At 33.5% G+C, this 17039-nt stretch overlaps 3 protein-coding genes across 4 annotated transcripts; 2 read left to right on the top strand and 1 right to left on the bottom strand.

The window, feature by feature from the left end:
* The first annotated feature begins 696 nt into the window (after positions 1-696).
* Positions 697-3664, top strand: LOC110601949 (transcription factor bHLH121). 2 transcript variants are annotated; one of them, XR_002485915.2, is made up of 6 exons: positions 701-1151; positions 1513-1634; positions 2221-2348; positions 2431-2898; positions 2979-3278; positions 3378-3664. XR_002485915.2 is itself a non-coding variant. In XM_021739367.2 (5 exons), the coding sequence occupies exons 1-5, from the start codon at positions 1039-1041 to the stop codon at positions 3129-3131; spliced, it is 984 nt and encodes a 327-aa protein (XP_021595059.1). In that variant the 5' UTR covers positions 697-1038; the 3' UTR covers positions 3132-3664. The 2 variants fall into 2 exon arrangements, 1 of the variants encoding a protein (XP_021595059.1); XM_021739367.2 differs by having other exon boundaries at positions 697-1151; positions 2979-3664.
* Positions 3665-4563: 899 nt separating this feature from the next.
* On the bottom strand, positions 4564-10256 carry LOC110601937 (calcium-dependent protein kinase 28). Its single transcript, XM_021739353.2, has 12 exons — positions 9546-10256; positions 8411-8541; positions 8162-8203; positions 7912-8023; positions 7741-7819; positions 7210-7379; positions 6574-6700; positions 6352-6467; positions 6113-6220; positions 5906-5968; positions 5368-5541; positions 4564-5160 (listed from the first exon to the last, which is right to left on the bottom strand). The coding sequence occupies exons 1-12, from the start codon at positions 10005-10007 to the stop codon at positions 4996-4998; spliced, it is 1749 nt and encodes a 582-aa protein (XP_021595045.1). The 5' UTR covers positions 10008-10256; the 3' UTR covers positions 4564-4995.
* A 4688-nt stretch (positions 10257-14944) lies between these two features.
* Positions 14945-16675, top strand: LOC110621921 (nucleoprotein TPR). The gene is made up of 3 exons (XM_021766222.2): positions 14945-15178; positions 15316-15734; positions 15868-16675. The coding sequence occupies exons 1-3, from the start codon at positions 15097-15099 to the stop codon at positions 16408-16410; spliced, it is 1044 nt and encodes a 347-aa protein (XP_021621914.1). The 5' UTR covers positions 14945-15096; the 3' UTR covers positions 16411-16675.
* Positions 16676-17039: the final 364 nt, after the last annotated feature.

Raw genomic sequence — 17039 nt, 5'->3', positions numbered from 1 at the left:
AAAATATCTCTTAATATTTAATAAAATTTAATATATTTAAAAAGAGTATAATTAAAAAATTAATTAAATTGTATTTTTTAATATGTATAAAAAATAAAATTAGAAAAAAATTAGAGAAGAGAAGTATTTTATAATATGGATATTTATTTTTAATTATATTATTTTAAAAAAGAGTGAAAATATGATCTCAGCGTTAAATATTTTATAATTCAATACGTGTGTGAGGTTCGAGCGATAACAGAGTGAGAATATTATCTCAGCAGTCTGGAAGCTTGCTGCCTGAGCTAGAACAGGGTGGTTCTTATAATTCATTACTTAAATTCATATGAACCTCTTTTCCTTAATAATTTATTGGCTTCAATATTAAATTTATTCATTGTACTGATGATGAGAAGTATACTAAATTTTTTATTTAAAAATGAAATATTAAATGACAAGACATATCATTTACTTTCTTAAAATTAATATTTAAAAAAACTATTATTATTACAATAATAATAATAGTACTACTATGTATCAATTCGAAAATAGACTAATTTAACTCAATTAATAATAATAATAATATAATAATAATAATATGAATAAAAAATTTATTTCTAAAAATTCATTCTAAATAGGCCGTATAAAATATTAAAATTTAATATTCCTCCCTCCCTCGGTTCTGACGCGACCACGGAGCCTGGAGCCGTGGACATACGAGCAAAGCCTCCACGAGCAAAGCCCACCTCTCACTGTGGTCTGTGTTTGTGCTGCTATGTAATAATAAATTATTATTATTGTTATTATATGCAAGGCGAACGTGGTGGGCACATGTCGGGTGGTGCATCGTGGAAACCACGAGTTCCCTTTCTTTTTCTTCGCTCTCTCTTCTCTGGCCTCTGCAGCTTCCAATCTTTCTTCCCCTCTATCTCTTCCATCAGGTTTCCAATTGAATTGAAACCCTAGAATTTTTTTTGACTTTTGAATTTTAGCTTTGCCTTTTTATGTGCTAAACATATATATAGAAAGAAACTGGGAAGAGTGAGGAGTTTAACTAAGATGGATCAATGGAAGACAACAACCAACGATTTCTCTCAATCCGTGACAGCAGATGTAGCTCCTTCGACTTCTACTCACACCTTGCCTCCCTCCAACTCCATCCCTGATCACAGGTTTCTTTCCTTTGTTCTTCAAATTTATAATTCTTGTAATTTTCAGTTGTTTGCTTAGGCTCTATTCCGGTGGGTGTGCGCTTAATGAATAACATTTGAATTTTAAGTCGATTGCAAATTTTTTTAATTTGATATCATGAAAAGTGAGTTGATTGCTTGATCTTGAGATTCTTTGATTTTTTTCCCCCCTTCTTTGAACAAGTCTTTGTGATGAAATGTGAATGGGGTTTTGTATCAACATTGCAACTCTTTGATAGTTCAGGTGTAGATTTGGTAAATTCTATTATTTTTCTTTTAGCTTTTCAGTTTTCTGTTTCCTTTTTTTTGTGCTTCTCTAATGTTATAGGCACGATTCTTACAGACAGAGGCTGGAGCCGGAGGTCAAGGATCCAATTGCTGCAAGAAAGGTTCAGAAAGCAGACAGGGAGAAATTGAGGAGGGACCGTCTGAATGAGCACTTCCTTGAACTAGGAAACACATTAGGTAATATGCTGGTGTTTTTCGCTGCCTTTTGTGATGCATTCAGATGCCTGGTTCACTGACAATTGTTTCATTTCGCCCAGTTATTCTTTAGCTAAAACAGTTAAATGGCTGCTTGTTAACCTAATGCTCATATATCTTTCTGTGATTTAACCAGCACATGTTTTCCTGCAAAGTGATATGTTCTTTCAGTTTTTGGTTCAAATTCACTAAGGTAGTGTTTTTGCCCATTTGACGCATCATGGTGGACCATTTTCTACAAGTCTAAAGTCAATGCTGTTTTCATTTGCCATTGGCTTACTGCAGTAGCTGTTAAAGGTGTCATTTGGATTAAAATGATCCATTTTAAATATGACTCTGAAATTATGTTTAGTTTCTGTGTTTAGGTCCTGATTAGTTTGCTTCTGCTGCTGGATCTCTTATAAAGCAGTGTTGATATGTATTGATAATCAATGTTTTCACTAAAAAAATTGAATATAATAGCATAAATTCACTAAAATAGATATAGCAGAATTCTGCACTTGCTTTTTCCCTGGTAAATGTGAATTTGCTTATTCTTTTGCTAATTACCTGTTAATTTTTCACTCAGACCCAGATCGACCCAAGAATGACAAGGCAACCATTTTGACTGACACAATTCAAGTGTTGAAGGATCTAACAGCTGAAGTCAGCAGACTAAGGGCTGACTATGCTGCACTTTCAGAAGAATCGCATGAGGTGTTTGACTTTCCATTCAGTTGCTGAGTGGTCGACTGTTCTTGGATTGCTTATCTGATAAACTGTTTTGTGTTGAGTACAGCTAATGCAGGAGAAGAATGAGCTGAGAGAAGAAAAGGCATCTTTAAAATCTGATATTGAAAATTTAAATTCTCAATATCAACAAAGGGTCAGGGTCATGTTTCCATGGCCTGCCGTTGATCCTTCTGTTGTCATGGCTCCTACTTATCCATATCCAGTCCCTGTACATGTCCCACCTGGTCCAATTCCCATGCATCCCTCAATGCAGCCATTTCCCTTTTTTGGAAATCAAAATCCTAATGCAATTCCTAGTCCTTGCTCAACATTTATTCCATACCCAGCTACTGCTAATCCTGCAAATGAACAGCCATCTGTCCAATATGCTTCCACTTCCCATATTTCAAGCAAACTGGATTCCAAAAGCAAGTCAGCAGATCACCCAAGGGGCAGCAATTCGGAAAGATGTGATGATTCTGATGATGTTGCAACAGAACTTGAACTGAAAATGCCTGGATCATCATCCCAACAGGTTGGTTTTAGTGTTAGCCATCATTCTTGTAGCAATGCTCTCCACGTCAACAACAGAACTTATTGAAAAGATTTATGCAGGATATGTCAACTGGAGAAAGGAAAGGCAAGCATTCACACAGAAAGGAAAAAAATATTACAAATGGTAGCTCCTCAAGCAGGAATTCTTCACCTCTTGGTATTCAGGATAGCTCCTCTAATAGTGTGGGAGATGTCCCAAAATCTACTGATTAATGTGCTGGTTGGTTTTCCTGTTGGCTTTCTCAAAATCCTAACTGGCACAAGTAGTATATCTCATTGTCACTCATGGGAATGCAACAAATTTGATGTCTTGAGACAAAATTCTGGGCTTGGAAGCAGGGTGAATCATGCTGGTAACTGGTAAGCAACGGAGGAAATTTGGTTAATTGCCTAGTTGTTCTTATTACCTGAAGAACTTGAGGTGGGTTCACCCTTCACTTCTCGCCTACTTTTACGCAGGTAACTTGTCCAGAATGTGTTCCATTTTCTGACTGAACGAGAAGATGCTTCTAACGTGCCTGCAGATCCTAGGCTTGATAGCCTGCTGGCCAGTAGGCTACCAGTGGATAAAATTCTGTGTAAACAAGTAGTATGAAAGTGCTCTCCCCTTTAACTGACCATTTAATTTAATTTAGTGTTAAATTGCCTCCTCTTTTTATTTATTTATTTTTTTTGGTTTAAACTTATCTTTTCTGTATATATAGTCCATTCGCATATGAAATTATCCATTGCCAAATTGCCATTTACAGGTGTTGCAGTGACGAACTGCATAAACTATATACGTGTACATATATTTTTGTATATACCAAGTCCGTTCTTGATACAAGAAATATAGAGTTGAAGCAAAGCCATTTTACCCATCTTGGTAGAAATAAACTATACCATGAAATAGAAAATGAGTTCTTTACGGTAATTGCATTTTAACTGAGAGTTTCTTATTGGTTATTTTTATTTCTTAAACGTGGTCTTCTGTGGGTCTTGATTTGTTATAGACCATTCACATCTCATCATGGACAATCATAATACAGTAATTTCTTATTGTCCAGCCGCATCTGTCAGATTATCATTGTTCCAAAGATGGTTGATTTGTTTTGCCATCTCTTATTCCCGTCAAGCTGGGCTGAACTTAACGGATTTGTATCCGTGATTTCATGAGAATGGAAAGGGAAGAGAAGTAATTTCTTTTTTGTTATTAATATTGTCATTTTACTGGTGGTGGAGATGAAGCATCAAGAAAAACAACACGTTGATGCTGAGAAACTATTCTTAATACTGTTAGGTTCAGACCAATTTTAAATAGAAGGCAATTTGAAATTGAAACTGCAGAATAAAAGATCATACAATTTAAAATAACAAAATAGCAGAACCTGCTCTGCGTTGTCTTGTACTCAAATTTCACACGCCTCAATTACTTAAACTTCTGTCAACTGAACCCATTTTCTAATGGACCTGTGAGGTTTTGAAGAGCATATGCGGAGGAAATCAACATGCAGTTGCTGAATCACAAAAGTGCTCTTTAGAATGTACCAAAATTTACACTCCAGGGGGGTTAGCCAAGTTGAATATGCTCCCAGACAAGGCCATCGCCACTATGCACAAGGCGGGTAAATCGGTATCATCATAATCCAGATTTTTGCACTTACTATGATCGGTAGAGTAGCATTTTTTTTAGCATTTTTCTTGTGAAAAAAAAAGGGGAAATACAGATCGAAAGTTCATGATTTTCACAGACACTAAGCACAACAGCTTCCTAAAACACCAACCTTTCCTTGGAATTTTATTTGCGGTTAGATATTAAAGTTCGTAGGGCACAACAAAGGAAGTCCCAATCCTCCAAAAGAATGTACAAAAGTTGACCACCACACGCAGAGCCATCCTCTATAGAGAACCAACACCTCTCCACTAATAAAATACCTCCTCTTCAACATAAACCTTTGTGGACCACTGGAAACTGACGATTCACCAGAGGTAAATGGAAACCAATGGTGCAGAGTACTCCCTCTACAACTCTCTGTAATCTTCAAGTCGGTTTGTTATCCTCACATTTTTCTCAATCTTCCAAAACTCCATTTCTGCTCTAAATTTTCCAGGAATTTCGATGGGCAGATGGGCTTGGTAAATTTTGGGAACTAATACTTGCTGTTCTCAGCAATCTACGGAATTCCGAAAGGCTTATTTTACCATCTTTATCAATATCAGCCTCCTCAAGAAGTGGGTCAATGGAACCTTTTAAGCCCGTGTGCTGCAAGGCAATAAAGCAAAAGAAATATTGGTAACTTGATCAAAAGCTAACCAAGATCAATTGCTCAAAACAAAAATAAAAAATAAAGTTCAAGAGCAATCACTTGCACATCATCTGCATAATATATATTTGTATTCATTCTTATTTTTCAGCTTTGGATGGGTGTGGAATCACGATGGTGGATTTTTGGTGAAAAGAAATACTAACCATTCTCAGTTCTTCTGGTGTTATAAAACCATCTTTATCAAGATCAAATTTCTCAAAAGCAGATTGCGAACGCATATGCCATTTCTCAGAATTGTGTTCCTCTAGTTGATGCACATGTAGAGCAGCAGCAACAAACTCGGAGAAATCAACAAGTCCATCTGTATTGCTGTCAATCTGCATCAAACAGATAAAACCCCTGTTATATTCCAAAACACAAGGAAACATTGTTCACAGGCAATGTTATTTCATTGAACTGTCACCAAGTTTGGAGTTTCATCTTCACAATCTATCAATTAAAAAGATTTTATATCTAGCTGGAAAACAAGTCATCATCATTATGTCCAAGTCCCATGAATCCTTCAATCCTCATATCCAGCACAAAAAGGAGAAGGAAAAAAAGAGAAAAAGAAAAAAGAGTACAAATGTCCAACCCATTTAAAATAAGGATGGCATCTTGAACAAGTTGAAGGCTAATTCCTCTTCCGTTATTTATTGAGAAAATGTTCTTCCTAGACAAGACAGCACAAATCATGCTTACCGCTTGAAGAATCTCCAGGACTCGGGAGTCTTTCAACTTCCAAGGAAGGTCTTTAGCAAGTGCCTGCATTGAAACCATCCTAGTTCAATAAAATGAAGAGAGTGTCCAACAAGAAACATGTTTCATTCAAACTAAAATAGATGACAAGAATTTCAAGTATAGATAACAGCATATAATATTGAAAGATTAATATGAAAACAAACATACCTGTCTCATCTCTTCAAGACTAATAGAACCATTTCTATCGACATCAATTGCATCAAATTGATCCCGAAGATCAGCAAGCTCCCCATCATCAAGTGTGCCAGCCAATGCCTACAAGGCATTAATTATTTATGAAAACCAATTTTTCCTGTAAATTACTTCCTAAATAGGCAGTCCTAAAATATCTAGAAGACAATCCTGCATCACTTTGAAGCATCCAATAAAAAGGATGTGTGCATTACCCTTAGAGCAAACTGTTTCAAACGACTGTACTTCACAAATTGCCGCATGTTACTGAGAACAGATATGTCAATGGGTATTTCGGATGCATCCCCTCCTTCTCTGACCCATGGATGAGCTGCAAAGAAGAAAACCTTTTAGAGCCAAACTGGTCCTGTTTGTTTGTAACTCATCATAATTTATCAGCATTTATTTCTTTCCCATGCAAATAGTTGGACACATACATAGGGCCTGAGCAGCAGTAAGTCGGACCCGAGGATCCTTCACCAGTAACTTCTTTACAAAATCTTTAGCACTATTACTTATGCTTGGCCATGGTTTGCGGCGAAAATCAGGTTTATTCCTCAAGACCTGCAGACTTTAGACATCAGTATTCTGAAGATGGGGATTATAAACAATGAAGGTAAAATAAGGTACCATGCAATTCAGTTCAGTATAAACTTGAACTGCTGCAAAGAACACATAAAGAATCGGGTTTTTATAAAATATCACCAGCACATATTATACTTTAGAAAACAGTTCTCTGAATTTAAGATATCACCATGTAAAAATAAACCTTTTATGGAATGAGTATAATCATTCAGAAAGCTGAGAAGGCTGCATAAGATACAGGATAATAGCCTTAATAGGAATTCCTAGTTTTGCTTCAAATAGACAAACTGAGAACTGGAGCATAAATGTGAATAATCATGAGACAAACAGAAAGCACAGATGTTTTGAAAACGTGATTAAAGCAACATGAAATCTAATTTTGTTACCAAAAACCTTTAGCCATCGTTTTGTAACAATCACAGGTGGCAGAAAAGAAGACAAAAAAAAAAAAGGAGAAGCTGGTATCTAAAATTAAGATTGTACTGCACCTCCTTAAATATACCATCCTCAGTTTTATCCCAAAAAGGACGGCGCCCACATAGCAAAATGTATGTAATAACACCAATACTCCAGACATCTGATTCAGGTCCAGACCTGCGCTTTAATACTTCAGGGGCTACATAGTAGGCACTGCCAACAATATCTTTAAACTTCTTGCCTGCAACCATTGAATAGTATGAAATATGGCTTCAGAACTTTTTGAATAGAATGAGCTGAAATGCTAATCACGGATTTGACAAGAACAGCAAACTCTCTTAAGTGTACGATAAAAGTGTATATGTATTTATGCATGTGTCAATTCGTGTGTGTGTTTGTGTGTGTGTGTGTGTGTCAACTCTCATCTTAATGGACACGTGCCATAACAGCTTTTCCTTCAAAAACACAGCAAGACTTTTGGTTTCCCTTCCTCCACCCATCAAAAGTAAATAAAAATGAAAACCTCCCCACTGCCCCATCTCAAAAATAAAGTTTTGGTAATTATATATAAGCAGATCTTTGCACCAGAAGCCACTAATTACCTGGTTTTATGAAGTCTGACAGGCCAAAATCTGTGGCCTTCAGAGGTGAGTCCACCTTGGTTGACTTGAAAAGAAAATTCTACAAGCAAAAAAAACATAAGCAACCATTGTCAGCACCCATGATTATAATTATGCCCAGCATGCTATCCACGATAATCAACTCTATTATACCTCCGGTTTCATGTCACGGTGTACCAAACCATGTAAATGACACTCAGCTGCAACTTTGAGCATCTGTCGTACAACTACTGCTGCATCTTTCTCAGTATAACGACTATCCTTCCTGATTGAATAAAATCAAACATTTATATGAAAGATTCTAGTGAACAAGATAATAGGCCAAATTTTTGGACACATATTTAAAAATATGATTGCACAACTGCAGCAAAGAACAATGAACTCCAGAAAGAAAGATTCTTACTTTGCCAGTATGCGATCCAGCAGTTCACCACCCTCACATAACCTAATAAACAACAGTGTAAAGAAACTATAAAGTTAACAACGTAGTGTGACAGTGAATGACAAATTCAGATTAATATTCACTCGGAAAAAAAAAGCTATGGTAAGGAGCATCAGAAAAGCACAGCTGGAGGAGATGCACTTTTATAAAAACTTCGTTAGTAATGGATTGAGGCATAGTCAAAACAGAAGGTATAACCATAACACTTACTCCATTACTATATATACATAAGAATCATCCTCGAATGCGTCATAAAACTGAACTACATTCTCATGGCCAGCAAGTTCCCGTAATATCTTGACCTCTCTCTTCACATCCTCAACAGCAATAGGAAGAACCATCTAGCATCAAAGACAAGTATTAGCTTTAAAATACACCAGAAAAGCAACTTCTCTAAGGTAAACACATTAAAGGACAACATTTCTTTGAGAACTAAAAGCTATAATACTAGTTACATCCTAAGCTTTAAATCCTTTAGCAGTTAAAAGGTAAATCTAGTCTCTCGGCCCTCGGTATTACTTGTTGCTTAATTGGGGACAGCAAAAGACCTAGACATGCCAACCCTCCAAAAGGAAAATGAAGTGGATTTACTGTATTTATTTGTGTTTCTCTTTTGATGAGGGCAAAAGAAAACGTGTGCCTCTAAAACACACCCTGTTGCAGAAACAAATAATTGCAACTCAGAAAAATGTGATCCAGAATTTTAACTAACCAGAAGGCCTCTGGTTAATACCAAAGCTAGCAACCAAAGCAGTTCACGGTGATCTTTTGATAATATCAGTACTCAAATGAGTTAAACCTACAGCCAATCCCAGGAACTTGGATACCATAAGTTGCAAAGTTTAAAAAACACTGAACACGGGAATAAAAGTGAGCATGGACACCCAACAAGAAAAACATGAATCTTCAAATCAACCGAGAATAAAACAGTAAAAATGTCTTGGTAGAAGCTTGATGTTCAAGCAAAAAGGTTATAATCTCAAACTATAAAAATAAGAATATACCTACACTAAAAGCAAAAGAGCCTTCAAGAATCTTAAACTCAGTTCCATTGTTCATAGCCCAAAACCATCAATCGGAATCTTTAGCAACCAAAACACAAATAAAAATAGCAATAAAAAGATTTAAAAAGAATTCCTTTAGATTTCTCTTACACCCCATTAACCAGACAATCCCTAAATTAAATAGAAATCTAAAGTCGTTTACAATATACCGGCATAAATGAATCAGAAAAGCCTCGTCAGAAAGATGCAATATAGGCTATAAAACACCAAAGAAAAAACATTGACAAACCAAAAAGACCCAATTGACAAAAACAAATTACAAAGGCAAAGAGAAGGAATACCTTATTTTTCTCAATCCTCTTGACGGCAACGCGATCTCCACTAGCTTTATCAGTGGCAACATAGGTGTACCCAAATTGGCCATGGCCCAATAGTTTTCCGGTCATATATCGCCTATCAAAATCCTTGGCATAGCCAAAATCCGTGCGTTTACCACATGGGATCACCCCACTTTGTCGCCTGGAAGTCTGCTTCTCTTTCACCTTATGCTGCTGCTGCTGCTGCTGCTGTTGTCGCTGTTGCTGCTTCGGCTTTGTTTGCAGTTGTCTACTCTCGGGAGTCCCATTGTTAGTACTATTGTTGTCATCCTTATTATTCTTTTGATCCGACGATTGTTTATTCGTGGTCGTCGATTGAGTCGTATCAGTTCTTTCCTTGCGGTGGTAGTGGTGGCCAGCGCTGGCAGTAGTGTTGTTATTGCTGCTAGAACCACTGACTTTGATGGTGGAAAAGCAGACACCCATTTGATTCTATCAATTATTAGCAAAGCTTCTTAGATGTTTTTGGAGAAACAACCACGAGAAATGTCAAAAGCAGAAGTCCTTGATCATATTTATATCAATATCCAACTGATAAGAGAATCGATGATGGGATGCTCAGAGGGGAAGAGCAGGAGAAGATAGGAGGAAGAAGAGGAGAAAGAGAGAGGTGGTGAGTGGTGGTGAGTGGTGGTCCAATGAGACTTTCTCCTTTTTCTTTCTTTTTCTTTAGACACATGAAGAAATATAGAGAGAGAGAGAGAGAGAGAGAGAGAATGGGAAAAAAATTGGGTTGCATAAGTTTACTCCGTTCCCATTCTGTGGACGGAGATGGTAACGGAAAATAACCGTGGTTACTTAATTGGTTAATTTACAATATGGTACATATGTTTCTTTCTATATATATAAAAAATTTGACAGTAACTGAAAATAGTTCTGTTCTGTTCACTAGCTCTTAAGATTTGATCATATGATCCTGAATTTTTTACCACTTAATATATTTATTAAATTACATAATTATAAACTACTAACTAGGAAAAAATTAAAAAAAAATTATATTTTAAATACTTGATATTATTAAGGATTTAGTTTATTAATATATTTTATCAGTTTCATTTTGTTATTATAAAATTCTAATTTAAAATTTTTCACTTTTACATACAATTAAATATTTTATTATTTATTAATAATATATTAATTAAATCTCAATTCAACTACCATGAAACCTCAAACCCTACAGATTTATTAATCAAACCGAATTTAAAAACATTGCAATTAACCCATACAATGTATCACATGTCATTAATATAAAATGGATACTATTGACTCTACTACAATTTTTGTCCCCACTTTAATATTTACAAGTAATTAATACTTAATTATTATATATGTTAAAATTATAATAAATTTTATTATTATAAAATTAAAATATATTAATGATTTTTTATTAATTAGGTATCCACTCCAATGCAAGGTCAATAATTGAATGCATCATATATTTTATTAAATGAATATAATTTGAATAGCTGTAATTTCATCAAGCTCAACTGTGATATATTATTTCGAAGAAAAAACAATGATTTTGCAGTTGCAGCAGCAGTGGTTAGAAACCGTAAGGGAGACTTGATTGATGTTGGAGCTAGTTCCCCAATGGCAGGAGCAGCAAGGGCTACGTCACATTAATTCGCTAGTAAATTAGCCTCTCATATGAAAGTCTCTTGGGTTATTTTGAAAACTGAGTGTGGAGTGGAGTGTTGTTTAAAGACGTTGCCATTCAAAGCAGGGAAGCAAGCTGGAATATTTCAAACCTCTTTATAATAAATCAAAACTCTTACATATGATTTTTGAGCATGACATCTTCTCCTAGTCAAGACGTCAGTAAAGAAAGTAAAATTTTGAAATTTCGAGTCACCTAGGTAATAATTTATCGTATATTGTATGATATTTAATATGCCTAATATTAAACTTTAATTAAATATATATTTAAAACTCATAAAAAACTCATAAATCAAATCAAATTAAATATATATCAAAATTTCATAATAAGAATAAGACAATTAAATTGAGAATTATGAAAGAGATTCGCCTTTTAAGAGATTTAATTCTAATAATCAAAATTTCAAAATTTGCTTCCGAATGAAACAATTAAATCAGCTAGATAGATTTAGTCCAAAAGATCAAAAAAATATACATGTTTAGTCCAAACATTTTTCATCTCAAGGACTTTTAATGCAGTCTTTTATTATCAATAAATAAAGATGATTTAAAACATTTATATATTTCTTATAAAAGTTAATATTTTAAAGTTTTTTAAATATAAAATTGGAAATATTTTTCATCTCTAATATTTAAAACATTAAGGAAAATTAATTAATGAAAAAATTTATAATTAAATAGAAATTTTATTTTTTATTTTTAAAAATCTTATTAATATTTATAATAAATATAAATATTAAATTATTAAAATTTTATATATAATTTTATTGTTTAAACTTATAACAAAAATGAAATATAAAATATTTTCGAAATGTTCTTGAATTATAAATTATTTTTTACAAACCAAATGGCTAGTTGGATTTTAGTAATCACTATAAAAAACAATGTTTTCAACAGTCAAACAATGCTTTGAAAAAGTCCAAGTCAGAGAGGGTGCTGTCTCAGTCAGATTTGTAAGTGCGTGTAGTATTGTCGTGTAGACTGTCTGGCTGCCGATTGGTTCATTGTTTATTTATTTTCATAATTGTTATTAATTTTTTTAATTATTTTAAAATTATTATTTATTATTTATTTAAATTGTAATCACATAGAAATTATTATAATTTTATTTTATTTTTTAATAAAATTTAATATTTTAAAGATGATATAATTAAAAAATTAATAAAAAATATATTTTTTAATATTTATAAAAAAATAAAGTAGATAAAAATTATAAAATAATTTAAATATTTAATATTATTATTGCTTTTTTCTTTTTCACTAAACTAAATTAAAAGAAATTGAATAACCTATTGAATTGAATTTGCAACAACTACATACTATACGAAAGCAAAGAACTTAGGACTTATTTATAGTTTTTAAAATTAAATGCTATTTTTAGATTTTGAATAGGTTCAAATTTTTAGTTCATTGGTATGCACTAATTACCCAATTACCTAAATTACTGACTAGTAATACTAAATTAATTATCTTTGAACTATTAATTATTTTTAAAATATTATATTAAATGAATAATACATATTATATTACAGTTAAGAAGGTAAAGTAGAAGAGGATCAAAAAAATCAATTTAAAATTTTATGTATGATAAATTTAAGTTGAATCCACAATCACCGTCGGTTCAATCAGACCTCATAAATCAATCCAAACTAATCAATTCATAGAAACTCTACCCACCGCATGATACAAATTATTCATCATTTCAATATTGCATACTCATAACACCGCCATAATTATCAATGTAAAATAATATAGCATAAATAAAGTGAGACAATGATAACAATAGAAAATAGCAAAATCTGCAATAATAACCTTTTTTAAAAATATTAACAATAGCAATTTAAATAAAGATCGGAGTGTTATAGAATTAAACCGATCATTGATTAAAAACCTTTAAAAATTTCCCACATTGTGAATATTTTAAATTCTGATGATTTAATTGAATCTTCAGGTCTTAAACACGTGTTATTTGGATCCATGTGATCCAAGTGGAAAGCTAAAGACACTACCTGTCACTCATGAGACATCTCATGTTGATATGAAACGAGTAATCGATAGGAAAATTAGGTATGATTTAATTTAATTTATTTTTATTTTTTAATCTAAATTAATTTAAAATTTTAGTTTGAAGTCATTTTAATTATGAATAAAATTTTATAATCAATATATTTAGATAAAAAATAAGTTTAGTTACATAATTTCTGGATCAATTTTTAGTTTTTTTTTGCTAAAATTGATTTTAAATTGTATTCTTATATTAATTTAAATTAATTTTATATAAATTATGTAATTAATTTAATAATAAAAATTATTTAAAAATAAATAATTAAAATTTTTATAACATCAATTATGATATTATTTCACCTAATAAAAAACAAACGAGAAATAAAGTTTTCGGGGAGTGACCGTCAATCCAAGCGTATGAAAACAAACTATAAGATAAAAAAGTAAAAGTGAAAAATAGGAAGAAACACGTGTCACCACGTGGTTGCTAAAAAAGTGTAATTAAAAAAGAAAAAAATCTGTATGAACACAATAATTCAAAACGTGTTATATTAGTCTATTATTTATCTAAATTATAGAGCAAAGTAGCAAACTAATACGTGTAAGTTAATTATTATTATATATATAATTACTTAGAGTTGCATTTATTTTTAATTTTGATAAGATGTACGCAGTTGAGATTTTATAATGTCAATTTTAGAGAAAGTAATGTGAATACACCAAATTCTGGATTGGTTAATGCTTAAAGACTTGGTCAGATTCTGATGCTCTAATCCTGATGTATTATTGAGTTTGAAAATCGTTTCTATACGAAATCAACGATTGACTTGGTGAAAGTGACGTTTCCACTTGCTCACACTCACAAGCCTCAACTTTATGTATTATGTAATTTAAAAGTTAAATTCATATATTAGGCAACCCATTTAAGATGTAATTTTATCTTTGTTTAAAAAAAAAAAGACACTGATGGTAATGAAATCAAATTGGTAAATGTGAAGAAATAAAAGTGGGACACATTTTAGGTTATGATGAATTATTAACCACAGATTCAGATTCCAGCAAATCTATGTATCTTTTCGCTTTGCTTTCTTGTCGCTCTAGTAGTGTCTGTCCTTGTCATCTTGTAATTGCATTCACATTCTTTAAAAAAAGATGAATCTTACCAATCAATTAAATTTATAAATAAACTAAGTTCAGCGTGTCTATTTCTGGTGAGTCGGTACATTGACAAGTGGATTCATTTTTTGACGGTGAATATCTCCTAGGTCAGTACCACCGTACTTGCCAATGGTAAGGTGGCACGACCTTTGATCACCACTCTCTTTAAGAGGTGGAGCAACAATGTTTTCTTCATGGCCGACTTGTGATCATTTGTTAAATGAACAGTAAAAACGAGTGGGTCTTGCCATTATTTGACAAAAGAAAAAAAAATATTCACATAGATATGGAGCTTAATACTCCCGATATGTTTTATATTTATTAAAAAAAGTTAATTGTAATTAGATCTGTTCACCCGGTTCAGGATCCTGCCCAACTTGGATCCGCCCAGCCCATGGCCTTGGGCTCGAGTTATTATTATTATTACCCAACAGAAGAACTCTGTAAGCATAAACCCAGAGCGAGAGATATTCAAATTAAAACCCTAACGGCTAGTTTTTCGCTTTCTTTATGCTTTTGCGTGCGCTCTAACGGTCATGTGACCGTTTAAACCTCCGCTGCCAAATTTCCCTTTTATAAACCCTCCGGACTTTGCCCCTAAAACATCTACTTTCTCTTTTCGCTTTTGAATTTGCTTTATCGCATCTCTTCTATTCTCTTCTTCTCTATATCACCATTTTCTTGAATTTAATCATCAATGGAGACTCCATCATCGACAAAAAGAGTCACAAGATCGCAGACTCTTGCTGCTCTTAACAACAACAATATTCCCATTTCAAGTGAGTGATATCACCTTTCTTTTTCTACTCATGAAAGTTTCTAATGAAATCTTATCGCTCTTTTCTTCGAATTGATCTTGATTTTTTGGTGATGCAATTCGGGGTTAACAAAGATTTGTTCTGTGATGCTGTTTCAGGGAAGATTGAAGATTCAGAGAAGGGTGCTTCAACAAGAAGACAACAACAAGATCGCTCTGCACTTATTGATATAACCAACGATTCACCGATCGTTGGACTTGCAATGGGCAGCTTAGAGACACCTTCATCAGCCATAGTGAAGCAAAGAAGCAATAGAGTCAAGAATACGCCTGGCTCTGGAGAGGCATTGCTTAGAGGTCAGGTGAAAACCCTGTTGCAGAAAGTTGAAGAAGAGGCTGAGCTGTCAAAGATCTCACTAGAACATCGTCCCGTTGTCCATGTTCAAGGATTTGTCAGTTCTCCAATGGGACTGCTTGCTCCAACTCCTGCTAATACACCGCAAGTCCATGATCTTTCTGAAGACGATCGAAGTATTAGTAGCACGCCGTTGCCAGTAGTTGAAGAGAACATTTGTCAGGTTTGATTAATTTACCTTTTTTCTTATAATGGTTTTTGATCCGGATGATCTTGATTTTGGTCTATACGAAATTTGAAAATTTATGTGGGTTCTTGTTTGGTGATGTATTCTTGATGGGTTTTTGGGATTGCAGGTGGTGAGTGATATCTTTGATGGGAGAAAGGAAGAGAGCCTTGAATCTCAAAAGAGTCTAACAAGGTCTTTAATGCTTGACTTCTCTGAAAAATCTGAAATCACGGACTCATCATCAGAATGCTCCTCTGTAGTGACCACTTGCAAAGTGGACAATCCATCCACAACAGATGATGACAGTGCCTCTAACTGGTCTATTCAGGTTAATGCAAGCACCCATGATGAAGACGAGGAGGAGGAAGAAATTGAAGAAGAAGCGGAAGAAGAAGAAGATTATGATCCTTGTGATTATGAAGAAGGTGATGATGGAGGACTGCTTGAAGCACTGTGCGAAGGCATTGGCAAGATAAGGGTGAGTGAGTGCAATACGGCGGCTGCTAAGTTCACGGGGAAGCATACAAGATTTAGGTACAACAGTGATGATGAAATTGTTGAAGAAGAAGTAGTAGAAGCTGCCGGTTCATCATCAGGTGTTTTGCATTTGAAGGGTCTGCCAACTCCCAAGGGGAAGCATCTCTACTTTCCTGAGGAAGAAGAAGTTTGAAGTAACGTGGTTAAAGTTGAAGGGGGGTGGTGTCTAACTCGACACTACATGTTTGAGATTTGTTGCTCTTTTCAAGGTTTCTACGTTTTGACATTTTTTGTTTTTAAATTTGAAACTTGATTGCTATTGAGAAACTTTTTTAGTCTGAGATTTTGTTGAAAGATCACTAAATTGAAAGTGGTTGTGGTATAATTAATAATTCTGTACTTCATTTCTTTGATCATCAAAGATTAGTTCTAATATATTCACTATTGATTTCTTTAAATGAGGAATTTTTTCTCTTTATCTTTCTAATCAGGCAAAAGAAGAAAAGAGGACGCAATTTAATAATTCTTTTGATGGAAAAAAAGATAGAAGAAAGCAAAAACTGAATCTGATCAGTTTATTTTCCTGTTTTTAATTTAAATTTAGAACAATTTATCTCATTGCATTGAAGTTAATATCTTCTACATATTTTGTTTTGCATTTTTTCTAACTTTTCCGGGATTTTTTAAAGATGGATTCAAAAAGTGAGTTATTTCAGGAGAACTAAAAGGCAGTTCTTTTCAAAAATTGAAAACTTTGATTAATAAAGCAACAATATTACTATTTTTTTTCAATGATATAAAAATTCTGTAGTAGAAATAATC

Source organism: Manihot esculenta, chromosome 1, assembly GCF_001659605.2.
Source record: "Manihot esculenta cultivar AM560-2 chromosome 1, M.esculenta_v8, whole genome shotgun sequence".
Lineage (NCBI taxonomy): Eukaryota > Viridiplantae > Streptophyta > Magnoliopsida > Malpighiales > Euphorbiaceae > Manihot > Manihot esculenta.
The sequence above is the reverse complement of the archived record's forward strand: the minus strand, read 5'-3'. Positions and strand labels throughout refer to the sequence as shown.